This window comes from Arachis hypogaea, chromosome 17 (assembly GCF_003086295.3).
Source record: "Arachis hypogaea cultivar Tifrunner chromosome 17, arahy.Tifrunner.gnm2.J5K5, whole genome shotgun sequence".
Taxonomy (NCBI): Eukaryota; Viridiplantae; Streptophyta; class Magnoliopsida; order Fabales; family Fabaceae; genus Arachis; species Arachis hypogaea.
In genome coordinates, this window is record NC_092052.1 from 32,781,187 (window position 1) to 32,797,083 (window position 15,897).

At 39.6% G+C, this 15,897-nt stretch overlaps 2 protein-coding genes across 5 annotated transcripts; one reads left to right on the plus strand and one right to left on the minus strand.

The window, feature by feature from the left end:
• The first annotated feature begins 386 nt into the window (after window positions 1–386).
• Window positions 387–6,450, plus strand: LOC112765205 (membrane protein of ER body-like protein). 4 transcript variants are annotated; one of them, XM_025811090.3, is made up of 9 exons: window positions 628–1,232; window positions 1,782–1,931; window positions 2,239–2,817; window positions 2,918–3,121; window positions 3,528–3,782; window positions 3,860–4,198; window positions 4,321–4,575; window positions 4,835–4,896; window positions 5,643–6,450. In XM_025811090.3, the coding sequence occupies exons 1-9, from the start codon at window positions 800–802 to the stop codon at window positions 6,096–6,098; spliced, it is 2,733 nt and encodes a 910-aa protein (XP_025666875.2). In that variant the 5' UTR covers window positions 628–799; the 3' UTR covers window positions 6,099–6,450. The 4 variants fall into 4 exon arrangements, with proteins under 4 accessions (XP_072078796.1, XP_025666877.2, XP_025666875.2 ...); XM_025811091.3 differs by having other exon boundaries at window positions 661–1,232; window positions 3,863–4,198; XM_072222695.1 differs by lacking the exon at window positions 1,782–1,931 and having other exon boundaries at window positions 387–1,232; window positions 3,863–4,198.
• A 3,391-nt stretch (window positions 6,451–9,841) lies between these two features.
• On the minus strand, window positions 9,842–14,776 carry LOC140180571 (uncharacterized). The gene is made up of 3 exons (XM_072221806.1): window positions 13,148–14,776; window positions 10,531–13,044; window positions 9,842–10,453 (listed from the first exon to the last, which is right to left on the minus strand). Exons 1-3 carry the CDS (start codon window positions 14,774–14,776, stop codon window positions 9,842–9,844), a joined length of 4,755 nt encoding a protein of 1,584 aa, XP_072077907.1.
• Between the last annotated feature and the right edge of the window lie 1,121 nt (window positions 14,777–15,897).

Sequence of the window (15,897 nt, forward strand, 5' to 3'; positions counted from 1 at the left end):
TTAAACTATATATATATTTATATATAAATATATTAATAACTAATTTTAATAATTAATTTTAATGTACGAATAATATTTTTGAGCAAGAATAAGATATATTATACATGTAGCTTAGTTGTAGATACTAAAAAGCAACTTCGTTAACAAACTATTTTCCTCCTAAAAAAAAAAAAACAGGGACTATGGGACCAATTATTGTGTCTTTCTTTCAGATTCTTTTCCATTATTCAGAAAATTCTTTCCATCTTACTGAACTGAACTTTATTTTGCTTTACTTTGCAATGTTCTATTATAAGTACAGGGAGAGATCCAAACTGGTCGCTTTCATCTCCATTTCAGACACACAGAATATTACACACTGTTCAGATTCCCAAGGTACATCTTTCAGAATTCAGACCTATCATTTTTTATTACTACTTTAATTTAATCAAATAACCAATACAACATATATTATATTAGTACTGTATGATCATTTTCAGCCCCCCCCCAAAAAAAAAGGATTTTTTAATCATATGAACCAATCAATTTTAAGCACAAGTTTTTTCTCCATCATAAATTGTCTTTGATAGGCCATTTTGAGGAGAAAGTCACAATCTTCCAAAGTTGGTGGGGTTGGTGTAGTGATTTAAATGCGTTGTATTGGATATCTATAAGTTTCAATTATCAATCAATGATAAGAAATTAAGAACAAAGAAGCATAAATAAGCCCCACATAACAAAACCTACTTTTGCATCTCCCAAAAGATAAAACCTTGTCATTGTTTTTGTGTCTCTTAACTTTCTGGTCCTGTCAGAATCAATGGAACACGAGCAGCATCATTGTACACAGCATGAACATAAACAACAAGAACCAGAAGTAGTAGCAGAAGTTGAAGAATTGGAAGAAGAAGAAGAAGAAGAAGAAGAAGATGGTGGTTTGGAGAGACGAAAGTTCTTTCCAAAGAGCAAGGATATCTCATCATTTTCTTCTTATTCTAATGGTGGTGGCAATGGTGTTGAGCACAGTAATGGGGTCTTATCTGTGGTCAATGGCACAGATGGATCTCATATTCATAAAGAAGAGGAACAAGAAGAAGATGGTGAGAATGGAAATCATTTGAAGAATGATGAAGCAGATTCTGAAGCTGTTGGGCTTGGGATAGTTGCTGAAATTGTAGGAGTTCCTGCTGCTGCAACAAATGGTGATTCTGGATCCCACAAAATTAACAGTGTTTACTTTGACAAACAACAAGGTACTATAATTCCTGTAACTGTAACATCAGTTATTCCCAGAGAAACACTGTTGTATTGAGTTCATATTTTCAGTGTGTTAATAGCAATAAACATTAGTCCTAGTTTCATTGATCTGAAGTTCTAATTGTTTTCTAACTGGGGAAGTTGATTAGAGAAACGCAATTCATATTGGTGTTCTAAACCTAGTAGCTAGAATCTCGATTTAACTCTTAAAATCTTCTGATATTACGATTTTAAATGAGTCAATCGATTTTACAAAATTTGTACTAAGTTTGACAATTTTATGATTTAAATCTTGTTACAATTTCTATTTTACATACTAACTTACGATTTCGATTTCAGGTAAAATCTCAATTTTTCTTTACTTGTAAATAAGGACATCTAGAATATAGAAAAATATGCTGAATTAGCCAAATAATATGACAGATTTTCAGCCTATGGCATCTCTTGGGTCTAAAATCATTTTCTTTATCAAACATCTGGCGATGTTTTTTTTTTTCCCTCTCTTGACTTGTAGTGTATATTTCATCAATTTTTCATGGATGAAGGAATGTGGAAATGCCACCACTGTACATGGACCAAGTGGTTCGACAGTCCTTGGACTGTGCCTATTTCCAACCTTAATGAGTACCCTGACTTGCTGATGAATCTCAAAACTTTGACTGGACATGGACTATGTTTTGATTGTGAAACTAAAGGTCAGTAGCTGGCAAGATATGTAGAGTACACAGTTAGCAGTTCTCGATGCCATATTAAGATAGATTCTCTGTATCGACTTGCCGGGACCTTGAAGCGACGTCTATCCATATTTCGCTGAATGACATGATAGGAGTTTCAGTTCTTTGTTTCCTTGAAACCTTTGTTGTTGTTAGAATGTCCTGAAAATGCAAATTTTGACATTGTTTTAGTTTCTTAGACATGTTGTTGACTTTTGTCATTTGGTACTTTTGTATGTTTTTTAACAATTCAGTTTAAATTTTAGTCTAAAACTGTTGCAAATTGCAGGTAATGAAGTTAATGGATCTCAAAACGGTGACCATGCTGGACTAGTTCTTCCAACAAATCATGTGGAAGAAGATGCAGTCATTCCCAATGGTATATCCAGTGAAGTCAACAATGGATACACAAAAACTGCGGATGACAAAGTCCCTACCAGTTCATCTGAATCACAAGCAACATATGTCACAAAATTTGATGATAAAGAAACTAATGAAAAGGAAGATCCTAAGATCAAAGAAGAAATTGACCAACTGAAAGATTATGATGTTGAAGCTGTATTGGAAAAACAAGAGACACATGACTTGTTTTGTCCTAATTGCCATTCTTGCATTACTAAAAGGGTTATCCTCAAGAAAAGGAAAAGGACTGTTCCTAATTTAGAAAACAAGGCAGAGTGTCATAAGTTGGTCGATACAGTTAGCTCTAAGCCGGTCGAAAGTGTTGCACAAGAAGTCAACCAAGGAGATCAACCAAATGCAACAACTGAAATTGTTAGTGAAGAGCAACCTGATGATGATTATAATGGTGACAGAGAACCAGAAGTGTTTAGATGTTTATCATGCTTCAGTTTCTTCATTCCTAGTGGTGACATATGTTCATTTTAAGTGTGGTCTTTTAATATCTTGCATGATATGTGATGATTATAAGCCTATCATCTATGTGAAGTTAATGATGTCATTCACAGGAAGATGCTTCAATCTGTTCCGCAATGTTGGTAGCGCCCGCGAGCATGTTACTCCCCAAAATTCTTCGAGTATACCTTCGTCTGAGTCGCAAAATCTTTCGAGTATACCTGCATCCAATTCACAAAATTCTTCAAATGTGTCAACAAGCTCCAAATCAAATTGGCTATTCTCTCTATTTACCCCAAATAAAGGGAAAATAACTAGTAAGCAAGGCTTTCATTCATCTTTTTTAATTATATTTCAGTTCTTATTTGAGATCTGCAGCTACAGGTTTTGGTCACTATGATTCTTAAAGAAACTTTTACACTGACACATGAATAACATTGAATGAGACAATTTCTACACACATTTACTATTCAGACTTGTACAGATATGACATTGTTTCATTAAGCATAGTATAAAACCTAGAATTATCTGTTCTCCTTGTGATTTAATTTCCTTTTGCTTCACTCTTATCAGAAACTCTTATATTTCTACCGAGAGATACTATAAATTTGTGCACTTAGCTTGCAGTGTTTTCACTCAAGACTGATATTTATTTTGAAAAAGAAAAAATAATAATTCTTTCTTACTTCAATTAAATTGCTTGCATTTTTTATGCATTTGAAGGTGATGCTTCCATTGAACATTCTAGAACTACTCGCACCGAGCAGCATCACTCAACGCCGGCTACTTCCAATATACAAACTTCCTCTGTAAATGGTCTTCCAGAAGCTCCGGTTGCGGATACAGCTTCAGCTGCGAAAACTGAACCGTGGACTGAAAATAGCATCAAGTCCAATACTGTATCAAGGAACGAGCAATCGACTGATAAAAAATTGATTGATTCATTGTTTCAGAATGATTTGTCATCTGTAGAATCTGGTATACTATATTGTTAATTCTGTTACTTCATTCCTTATTCAATGTAGTGATGCTCACTTCACTTAATAACTCTGAAGCAGATAGTACATTGCCAGTGAGCTTTTCGGAACATGATAGTGTTTCGGTAGCAGCAGCTGCTACTGAAATACATCTTAATGGTAGAGAACCAGCTAAAGATTCCATTCTGAATTCTTATGATGGGAAGCCTAAATTTCCAGATCCTACAACATTGTTGACTCCATTGCTGGATAAGTCACCAAGAGAAGTAGCTAGTTATTCTTCTCCGAGGCAAGGAACACAAGCACTGGGTCAATCGATTGCCAGTGATGTAGCTAGTTACAATCAAGGTTCTGCAATTGATGCTATAATTCCATCAAAACAAGATCCTATATTAAATGGGAAAGAAAATAATAAGGGTATGTACATGAAATACATTATCATTGGTTAGTCATCAATTTCAAATGTTTCTTGCTTATTGGAGTTTCCTACAAGAACTCTTACAGTTTTGCTTACCATAATTGTTATTATTATGGTACAGGTGGTGGTGATGTGATAGTAGTTGTTGACCAAGAAGCAGTTGAATTCACAACATCTTGGACAGAAGATCATGCTCCAGTTGAAGCTGCGATTATTGCTGACTCGCATACCACAAGCCTTGGTGAACAAGAAATGGCTGAAATTAGTGAACCAAAAGAATGGGAAATACTCAAAAGTATTGTGTATGGTGGTTTAGTTGAATCAATAATTAGTCTTGGAATTGTGACATCTGCAGTTGGTTCTGGTACTGCCCCGTGTAAGTGATCGCCTCCGAACCTTCCCTTTTCAAGAGTGAAGATCAGTTAATACTTTAGTATTTTGGAATAGATTAATAGAGATTTGTATAGGAATTAAAGCTTGTTCTTCTTAGAAAAGAAACAGAAAAAAATATATAAGGTTAGCTGAACTGCTAGGATTATTACTATCCACACTTATGAAGGTTAATGCAAATTTGTGATTTTTTACTTCACATTCTGAAAGCTGATGGATTTAGTTAATTTTTGTGTATGTTGCAGTGAATATCATTGCACTGGGATTGGCAAATCTGGTTGGTGGACTTGTCATCCTTGGTAACAATGTAAGTGGCCTTAATAAAATTTACATGCTTCCGTGCTCTTTCTCTCTCTCTTTTCATAATCCTGACATTAAATTTCGTTAGCCATCGTCAACAATTACTTTTTTATTGTCTAATTAGTATCTTTGCACCACATTTCATCAGAAAAAAAAAAAGAAAATAAATAAAGTAAAAAGTTCTGCACCATATATGATCTGGTAGTTGAAATTATGTGTTAGAAGTAGTATGTATAGCATGTTCTGCAATTCTTCTTTCCTTGATATATGTATTGTCTCTCCCAAAAACCTAAGTTGTTGGTAAGTGTTGGTTCCCAACAATACTGTTATGATATGAATTGAATTCAGCACTTAAAATCTAAAAAAAGACTTGGTCTTAAGAGGAAGTTTTAGATGTAAGATCAGTTGTATGCCTCTCTACCCGAGAGACTAACTTTTTTTTTAAAGAAGTGGTGGTTCATGACATATATCACGTAATTAATCTTTGATTATTCTAAGGTGGAAACTCGCATGAAGTTGTCTCCATGTGAAGTTGATATTTGAAAATGGTTAGATGATTTGACAAGTGTAACTAAATTATATCTAACTGCTCTCAACTATGAACTTCACATGAAGACAGCTACACTACATGTGAGTGTTCACCTTAATCTAATGCTACTTCAAACCATGATGTCATGTCTTGGCTTTGGATTTTCAATCCTATTCTATTTCCATCCACTTAACCAATAATTTATAATTTATTCTTGTCCTCAGCTTTGGGAATTGAAAGATGATCACTCCGGATCCGGAACAAACCAAATGGAGATAAACGATCAATATCAAGAACTACTCGGACGTAGATCAAACTTCTTGCTTCATGTTGTAGTGGCTGTTCTATCATTCCTAATCTTTGGTTCTGTCCCCATCATCGTCTACGGTGTCTTGATCAACAAGAACTACTATACTGAAGTGAAGCTCGCGGCAGTTGTAACCGCTTCGCTTCTATGCGTCACTCTTCTTGCCATTGGCAAAGTTTACACCAAACCACAACCAAAAGCCTACATTAAAACTGCATCATACTATGTTACTATGGCGCTTGTGGCCTCAGGGGTTTCTTACATAGTAGGCAACCTAGTCCAGGATCTCTTGGAGAAACTCACTCACTCAGATTCAGGTTTTGCAATTGCCATATCAAATTCAGGTACTAAAACAGCATGGATGTCTTACTGAAGCACTGGGAAGAAGTTGGAACATTTTTGAGAGTTACTTGAGTATTTTTCTCCCGGGAGATCTTCAACAAAAATGTTTGATAACCAAAGAAAATCAGCCAAAAACAGCATAATTTGCCTTATTTAGTATTCATAAATTATAGTGACAATTAATGAATACTAAATAAAGTAAGTTCTGCCTGTTTTTTTTTTCTCTCTCTAACATTACCGAATCTTCAAAACATGTGTTCTCTAAAAGGAAATAGTTAGGAATAAATTGCCTGTGTTAAGGGGTAACATATCAAAGTTCAAACAATTTTGTTTTCATGTCTTGGATTTATATTAAGAGAATTCAATAACATCTTTGTTCTCCATATTCATTATCGCAATGTATGCATTACCTTGTTAGCTTTAACTTGTAATGGCACAGGGTTTTTGAATATTATTTGATTACTAATATTGTAAATGAAAATATTAAAATCTTTAACTTTGAACAGGATATTTCCGCATAGGTTATGTGATTAAAAAATGGATAAACATGAGGCTAAAATTTATTTCTATTATAATCATATTTAATTGAAGATTAAACAGAAAGGGAATAAACAAAAATTCAATTTAGATCATTCAAATTTCAATAAACAAAGCCTGTCGTTGATTTATTCATGCCTAATTTATCCGAGCAATACAATAAGAAAAGTTATCACTAAAATAATAAAATCACTATCAACAAAAGATAACTAACTAACGAAGAGTCCAACACACTACCCCTTTCTTATATTAATGTTCACCATTTTGGAGGACAATTTACTTGTATAAAATAATTTAAGAGATAATGTTCGAAATAATTTTTAAAATTTTCAACTAATTCAGATTAATTTTTTACTTTTTAAAATGATCAAATATATTTTGGTGAATTCTACCCAACTTCTTCTAAAATAACATGTAAGTTACTTTTTGTTCCGTTCAGAATATGCCTCCGAGGTATGATCGGTGTAACGACTGAGATACGACTCGGAAGCGCTCTCCTGTGAACCTTAGCCTCGGCGTGGACCCTGCAAAAAAGGACTCCGACGCTCAAGTCAGTTGCCAGAATAATAAGCTCACAAAAAATAACGTTTAAGAAGATAAGGGGTGAAGAATAAAATAGTAGGTAGAGAGATTGTGTTCCCCCCTAGGCAAGTTAAGTTCGCCTGATTAAATAGGCTGTGCCCTGAGTACGGTTTGAGTTGGAAGTTACGTTATCCCCAGATCTCGGCCTCATTTGAATTACTGGATTTATTCTCGGTTATGCAGTTTTGGTTGCCGAAGATAATGGGAGATATTGCCGAGGATATCGGTTAGGTACACAGCCCCCAAGCTCGGCATGAGGAACATGTTGGGCTTTTCTATATCCTCGGCAATGTTGGTGTTTTTTGTGTAGATGTATTGCCTGGGTAGCCCCCAAGCTTAATGTGTTGCTCATGCTAAGTTGCTTTGGGCCTGAGTGAATGGGCTTTATGTTTTGTATTTTTTTTTGTATTTATTTTTTGTTGAAGGCGGGAAGTTTGGGAAACGCCAGTTATGTTTAATGGGGAAGTGGGAAGGTTACGTGGAGTAACGTGTCGAAGTAACTCCTTGTCTCCGTATCCGTTAGGCTCCTGCAAGTTTGGCTTTTGAGTGTCAACATGAGTAAGAAAGGTAACTTCTTTTCGTCTTTCTTTTGTCTGTAGCGTTACTGTTGGCAGTTTGTTGGCATGGGTAAGAAGGGGGTTGAGGTTGATGAAAATGATCCTTACGGCTGGGTTGACAGTGATGTCAAGGCCCGGGCTTCAGTTTTCAGTGGTTATGATATGTTGTCTCAGTTGAATAATGCGCGGTGGGTTAGGGGTGGGGATAGCTTGAGGGTTAGGTTCTTGCCCTGCGAGAAGAGTGATAGGGTGTGTGAGAAGAGGAGTGATTGGTCGTACTTTTACATGTATACCTGTTTGTTGACGGAATTAGGTGTTCGCTTTCCCTTTACTGACTTCGAATGTGGCATATTATCATTGCTCAATTGCGCTCCCACACAGCTCCACCCTAATTCGTGGGCATTTGTCCGTGCATTTGAATGTCTGATGGAGTATCTAGGGTGTTATCCGTCTCTGGGGGTTTTCTTTTCGCTATTTCAAGCGAAAGGTGTTTGGAAGGGAGGTTGGGTGAACTTGAGTAGTCACCCTGGACGGGCTATCTTCAGTTTGTACAAGTCTTCTTTTAAAGACTTTAAAGAGTTTTTTGTGAAAGTTCAGATATGTGAGGAGTGCTATCCGTTTTATCTTGATGCTATGATGGAAGAAAGATTTCCGATTTACTGGTCCCCTGAGCCTCGGCAAGTTTTAGAGTGTGAGGAGAGGGTAAAAAGTGAGGACTATGTCATTGGTTTCCTGATGTCTGCCATGTCATCTTTCGAGCTGTTGTCTATTCAGTCTCTACTGAGGCTTGAGGGGGATAGGGAGGCGTTAGAAGAATATTTGGGTATGTCTTTTGTAAAAGTTAGCCGTGTATAATATTTTCAGCAGTTTATTTGATTTGGTTTGGTTTGTTTTTGTCAGGTGAAAAGGCTTCAACCCTAACTACTGCTAATTTGAAGGCTTTCGTTTCGAAGGCTAGGAAGAAGGAAAAGGAAGGTTCGTCGACGAATGTAGGAAAAGAGGGTGGGGGTTCTGTTGGTCAGGAAGCTCCTCTTAAGAGAAAGAGGGGTGGAGGGGCTGCAAAGGTGGTTGATCTGACTGGGGCAAAGGAAGATAACGCTGTGTTTACGGCGGAGGAGATTGAGGCTTCCTACCAGAGCCAACTTGTCCTTCATGGTTATAAGGATGGCCCGAATAATTCGATATGGTCGGCCTCATTTCCCTTCATGGCGGTGGCTGATGAGTTCGCGCAGGTTGATGCTGATGTGAAGACGATCCATGATGCTGGGAAGATAGGAGTCGCACGTTATCTGCAGGTTTGACTTTATCTTAGCTTGTCCGTTTTAGTGTTTTTGAGTATTGGTTGATTAGATCTATTGTTGTAGGTTATGGGTGCTCGTTTGCTGTCGATTGGCCGTACCTCTGAACTAGATGCCATATTGGATGCAGATAATCTGGCTGCTGTGAAGAAGCTTAAAGATTCGTTGCAGGAGAGGGACTCGAGGATTGAGAAGTTAAGGGCTGAGGTAAGGAATGTGAAGAAGGCATCTGAAGTCGAAGTTGTTAAGCTGAAGGGTGATTTAGAGGCGAATGTTGCCGAGCTTGTGGGGTTGAAGGCGAGAGTTGCCGAGCTTGAAGAGGAGGTTTTGACTGCTTTTACTCTGGGTTTTGATCGGGCGGTTGCTCAGATTGGTGTCGTCGCCCCGGATGCTGATGTGAATTTATTGGACGTGACAAAAATTGTGAGTGATGGTCGTTTGGTGGATGATGGTACTCTGCCTGAGAATCAGGGTGATAGTGAGTCGGTGGAGAAAGGAGCAGACTAGAAAACTGCTTTTGTAATTTATTTTGTTGAATTTTGAGGTAGGTATTTTGTACCCGCTTAAGGGGTTTGGTATTTTGATTGTAGATGTGCGCACATTGTTTTGGGATTGACACTTTTAGCGTGGTATTTATGATAATGTTGATATTCTGATTAGGAAACATGTGTTTGACTATTATAGTACATGAATGATATGGGGTGGGGGACCTCATTAAAACCTCTCCAAGAAAAAACCCTTGTTTTCGGGAAAAAACCTTGTGAGTAGGAAAAAGAGTGTCTCCCCGTTTCCATATCTGTTTATGAAAAATATGATCGAAGAGATGATACATTCCATATTCCAGGGACGTCGTTCCCTTGTAGTGTTTGAAGTTTGTATGCTCCTTTGCCGAGCACTCTTGTTATTCTGTAAGGACCTTCCCATGTTGCGGCGAGCTTTCCATGTGTTTGTGGTTTCCTCGCCTCCTCTGTTCGTCTTAGGACGAGGTCCTGTTCTACGAAGGACCTGAGTTTGACTTTCTTGTTGTATTTCTTTCTTATTATGCTTTGCATTGCCTTGTGTCTTATCTCGGCCTTGTGTCTGTCTTCCTCTATTGTGTCTAGCTCCATTTTTCTGGCCTTATCATTGTTTGTTGCCGAGGTTGTTGTTGTTGTTCTTGCCGATGTTAGGGCGACCTCGACTGGAATCATTGCGTCGGTGCCATAAACGAGTCGGTAAGGTGTTTCCTTGGTGGTTGTTTGTGTTGTTGTGTTGTAACCCCATAGTATTTCTGGGATCAGCTCTGCCCATTCTCCTTTGGCTTCGCCGAGTTTTTTCTTGAGTGCCATAAGAATTATCTTATTAGCTGCTTCGGCAAGTCCGTTTGTTTGTGGGTGTTCTACTGATGAGAAATGATGCTTGATCTCGAAACCCTGCAAAAATCCTGTCCTGGAGCTTTGGGGAATGGGCCAAGAATGTCAAGTCCCCATTTATAAAACGGCCAGCTTACCTCCGAGGTGTGCAGGTTCTCGGCTGGGTTGTGAGTTAATGGTCCATGCTTTTGGCATCTGTCACATCTTTTCACTTTTTCGACACAATCGTTCTTCATTGTTGGCCAATAATAGCCTGCTCTGGCGACTTTCGATGCCAGGCTGATCCCACCTATATGGTTGCCGCACACTCCTTCATGGGTTTCATCCATGGCCAGCTTAGCTTCGTCCGTGCTTAGACATCTCAGTAGTGGTTGGGAGAATCCTCTTTTGTATAACTCGGTTCCAATCAGTGTGAAAGATGCTGCTCGCCTTTTAAAGGTTCGTTCGTCTTTTATGGTTGTTGGTATGGTTCCTGTTTGTAGAAATTGCTTGTATGGTGTTCGCCAGTCTTGTTCCTGTGTGATAGAAAAGATTGTTTTGCCAAAACTTGGTTCTGCAAGGGTTAGCTGAGATATGACGGAATCGTGCATATTTTTCCTGGTTGTTGCTAGTTTTGATAAAGCATCTGCTCGGGTGTTTTGTTCCCGAGCTATGTGTGTGATTTGTATGGAAGTAAAATGAGATATGAGTTCCCTTACCAACGCGTGATATTTTTCTAGCAGTTGGTCTTTTACCTGAAAGTTCCCGGTTACCTGTTGTACCACCAGTTGTGAGTCGCAGTATATTTGTAGGTGTGTTATGTTTAGGGATTGTGCGAGTTGGAGGCCGGCTAGTAGGGCTTCGTACTCGGCTTGATTGTTGCTTGTTTGAAATAAGAATTTGATTGACTGCTCTGTTTGGAGGTCCGAGCTGTTTGTCAAGTATACTCCTGCTCCCGATCCTTCTGAGTTTGAGGCTCCATCTACATAGAGCTCCCATGTGTGTGCGTGATCCTCCTGGTCTGTTAACTCGGCTACAAAATCTGCTAAAAACTGTGCCTTCAACGTTGTCCTCGGCTCGTATACTATGTCAAATTCAGATAATTCTATAGACCATTTGGTTAGTCGTCCTGAGACCTCGGGTCGAGTGAGAATTTGTCGCAAGGGTTGATTTGTTCTGACGATGACCTTGTTGCTCTGGAAGTACTGTCTTAATCTTCTTGCTGTGAGTATAAGTGCATATGCCAGCTTCTCCATTGGTGGATATCTGAGCTCGGCATTTTGCAATGTTTTACTGACGAAGTAGACTGGTTCCTGCTTATCCTCTATCTCCGTGACGAGTACTGAACTGATGGCTTTTGGTGAGACTGACAAGTATAACAGTAGTGGCTTTTTGCGATTTGGCTTTTGTAAGGTCGGAGGGGACGAGATTATGGCCTTTAATTTCTGAAAAGCAGTTTCACACTCCGTGTTCCAGTTGAACTTTGTTTGTTTCTTCAGTATGTTGAAGAAATGTTGGGAATGTGTTGATACATTTGGTAGGAATCGGGAGAGTGCGGCCAGCCTTCCATTTAGTATCTGGACTTCCTTTATTGTTCGGGGAGGTCTCATGTTAATGATCGCTTCACACTTCTCCGGGTTTGCCTCGATGCCTCTTGACGTCAGCATGAAGCCTAGGAACTTTCCACCCTTCACCCCGAAAGCGCACTTGTCCGGGTTGAGTCGCATGTTATGTTTCCTCAGCTGGCCGAACACTTCTTCTAGGTCGGTATCATGGGTGGTTTCTTTTTGGGTTTTGACGACCATGTCGTCAACATATACCTCTAGATTTCTCCCTATTTGTTTGCTGAAGACTTTGTCCATGAGGCGTTGATAGGTAGCCCCTGCATTCTTGAGGCCAAAAGGCATAACAGTATAACAGTAATTTCCTAGTTCAGTTATGAAAGCTGTTTTATCCTTATCTTTTGGATGCATTAATATTTGATTGTAACCAGAATATGCATCTAAAAAACTTAAAATAGGATATCCTGATGCATTGTCTACCAATTTATCTATGCATGGGAGTGGATAGGCATCCTTGGGGCATGCTTTATTTAGGTTAGTGAAATCTACACACATGCGCCACTTACCTGAGGCCTTTCTTACCATAACTACGTTTGATAACCATGTAGTGAATCGGAGCTCTTTTATGAATCCTGCTTGGAGGAGCTTCTGTGTTTCCTCAAGGCATGCTGCACGCTTCTCGTCTCCCATGTTTCTTTTCTTCTGGGAGACGGGTCGTGCATTCGGATTGATTTGCAGCTTGTGGCAGATGAGGTTTGGATCTATGCCGGGCATATCTGCTGGTGTCCAAGCGAACAGGTCGGCATTTCGCCGGAGTAGGCTTGTTATCTTTTGTTTTGTTCCTGAAAGGAGGGAAGAACTGATGTGAGTGTAATGGTTAACATTGTTATCTAATTGTACCTTTTCTAGTTCGTCTGTTGGTGTTGGTTTGTCATGGAGATCTCCTCGTGGATCGAGCTCGGCAACGCCCGATATGTTGGCAATGTTGTATGTGCCTTTGGTTGGTTCGGGGTTTGGTCGGGTATCTGTCCTGATCTTTAAGCTCTCATTGTAACATCGACGAGCTTCAATGTGGTCGGAGTGTATGGTGGCTATCTGCTCCTCCTGTACCTGAAATTTGACACATAGGTGCAGTGTGGAAACGATGGCGCAAAAAAAAGTTTAAAAAGGGTCTACCCAAAATAATATTGTATGGGCTAATGCAATCTACTACGAGGAACTGCACGTCCTTAGTTTTGCTCATTGGATGTTCGCCTAAGGTCGTCTTTAACCAGATGCTGCCGAGGATTGACACTCGTTCCCCTGAGAATCCGACCAGCTCTCCTGAAGAGGGTAGAAGGGATCGCTCGCTGAGTTTCATTTTCTTGAAGGTTGAATAAAAAAGGACGTCGGCGCTACTGCCGGGGTCGAGGAGGGCTTTTCTAACGAGGAGGTCCCCTGCTTGGATAGAGATTACGACGGGGTCATCCAGATTATCGGAGTGGGTTTGACAGTCTGTTTGTTTGAAATATATGTTAGGTATATTCGGATTGGCCGTCGATATCTCGGTCGTTCGCTGCAGTGTTAGCATATCCCTGTATCGTCGTTTTCGCGCCGAACTAGTGTTGCCTCCACTTGCGAACCCCCCAGAGATGCAGTTGATGACCCCCCTCGTTGGTGGGGGTAGGGTTCTGGTTTTATCCAAGGTCGGCTGCTTTCGCTCCTGGTGCTGATTATCAGGGTCGTCGGAGGTACCCCTTGCTTTGCCGCTGATGTATTTGTCTAGGTGTCCCTGTCTCGCTAGTCTTTCCAGGAGGTCCTTTGCGACCACGCATTCGTCGGTTGTGTGGCCGAACTTCTGGTGGAAAGCGCAGTATTTGGACTTGTCCACATAGCGCTGGTCCTGATATGAGCCGGCTCTACTCGGCGGTTTTATCAACTTGTTATGTAGTATCTCCTTAATGATGTCTTCCCTCTTGGTGTTGAATCTGGTGTAGGAGTCGTATTTGGGTGTCAGCCTGAAGGGCTTCTTTGAATCTCTGGTGTTTGTCCTATCTTCGTCTCTTTTGTTCGGCTGCCTCTCACCCTTCCGAGTTTCTCGTAGTTCCTCTATCTCGATTTGTCCAGTCGCTTTCTTCCGAAACTCCTCTAGTGTTCTCGGCTTTGCAACCGCAATTGCTTTTTGAAATTTTCCTGGGCGCAGGCCACTCTTTATGGCGTGTAATTGAACTTCTGGGTTAAGGTCGGGGATCTCCATGGCTGCCGTTGTGAAGCGAGTCATATAGTCCCGCAGGCTCTCGTGCGGTCCTTGTCTGATGGTACTGAGATAGTCTGAGTCTCTTACATAAATCTTGGAAGCCGCGAACTGATTGATGAAGAGTTTGGAGAAGTCGTCGAAACTTGTTATTGACCCTGCAGGCAAATTGGAAAACCACAACAGCGCAGCACCGTCTAAAAAAGTGGGGAAAGAACGACATAATATGGGATCGGAATCACTATTGAGGAACATCATGGACTCAAATTTGGTCACATGAATCTTAGGATCTCCGATCCCTTTGTAAGGTACCAGTGTCATAGGAAGCGTGAAGTTCTGAGGCATTTTGAAACTCATGATTTCCTCAGAGAAGGGGTTAGCTCGTCTCCTTCCAGTCTTCGGGGTTTTCACCTCTGTTTTGTCATTGGATTCTGACTGGTGTTCGTTTTGCTGATCAGTGTTCACTTCCTTGTCGACATTTTTCCTTTCACCTTTGTTTTGCAAGGTCGCCAATAGTTCGGCCATTCGCTGATTCTCTGCCAGTAGTGCCGCGTTCGCAGCGACGAGGTCGAGACCAGCTTGTTGATGGGTGCCCGATTGGTCCGTCATGCTTTAGTTCCTGAAAAAATAAGGTAGAGCACAAGGTATGTGTGGGTTATATTCTAAAGTGAAGAAAAAATCGGGCCCCACGGTGGGCGCCAATTGTTCCGTCCAGAATATGCCTCCGAGGTATGATCGGTGTAACGACTGAGATACGACTCGGAAGCGCTCTCCTGTGAACCTTAGCCTCGGCGTGGACCCTGCAAAAAAGGACTCCGACGCTCAAGTCAGTTGCCAGAATAATAAGCTCACAAAAAATAACGTTTAAGAAGATAAGGGGTGAAGAATAAAATAGTAGGTAGAGAGATTGTGTTCCCCCCTAGGCGAGTTAAGTTCGCCTGATTAAATAGGCTGTGCCCTGAGTACGGTTTGAGTTGGAAGTTACGTTATCCCCAGATCTCGGCCTCATTTGAATTACTGGATTTATTCTCGGTTATGCAGTTTTGGTTGCCGAAGATAATGGGAGATATTGCCGAGGATATCGGTTAGGTACACTTTTTATAATGTGTCAAATTTTAATTGGCCATCATCTTAACCATAGATTATTTTGTAATTTATTATTTGAGATAATAATGATATAATTTCTTAAAATATCAAAACCTCACTTCGTTCCGTTAATTGAAGCACATTTCAACTCCTCCATTCTTTCTTCATCGCGTAGCTTCCGTCCTTCCAAACATCGTCGTCGCTGTCGTGACAAGAAGCGCAATGTCGTCGTGATCATTTCTTAACGATGTCGTTAAATTGTCGTCGTGCGTAATTTTGCCGTCCTTCCCAATATAGTCAGTGCTGACTTTATCGCTATCTCCTATCCTCTCACTCGATCCTTCTTTCCGCAATCGATCACTCCTTGTCAACATAATTAATGGTTAGTTTGGTTATTAAATTTTTTATTAAAAAAATATATTTTTATTTAATTACATGATGGAACATATACTCGTATAATATAATAAAATAAAATCTATTCAGACTAATTAAAAGTATAATTAAAATCAGAAACATATAAATATAATAATAAAATTTGTATTTTAAACAAGTAAATATATCTTTTATCATACAAAAATTAAATAAATAGTTAAAATTAATAACACAAGTTTAAAATGATAAAATCCAATTTTCTTACAAATATT

What these genes read in the sequence shown, in the direction of transcription:
- LOC140180571 (XM_072221806.1), bottom strand. Translation starts at nt 14,776, where the DNA reads ATGACGGACCAATCGGGCACCCATCAACAAGCTGGTCTCGACCTCGTC. An exon ending in CTAAGGACGTGCAGTTCCTC is followed by an intron (nt 13,045 to 13,147) that starts GTAGTAGATTGC and finishes GTCAAATTTCAG; the next exon opens with GTACAGGAGGAGCAGATAGC. An exon ending in AGAACCTGCACACCTCGGAG is followed by an intron (nt 10,454 to 10,530) that starts GTAAGCTGGCCG and finishes GGATTTTTGCAG; the next exon opens with GGTTTCGAGATCAAGCATCA.
- LOC112765205 (XM_025811090.3), top strand. Translation starts at nt 800, where the DNA reads ATGGAACACGAGCAGCATCATTGTACACAGCATGAACATAAACAACAA. An exon ending in TTTGTCATCTGTAGAATCTG is followed by an intron (nt 3,783 to 3,859) that starts GTATACTATATT and finishes ATAACTCTGAAG; the next exon opens with CAGATAGTACATTGCCAGTG. An exon ending in TGGTTCTGGTACTGCCCCGT is followed by an intron (nt 4,576 to 4,834) that starts GTAAGTGATCGC and finishes TGTATGTTGCAG; the next exon opens with TGAATATCATTGCACTGGGA.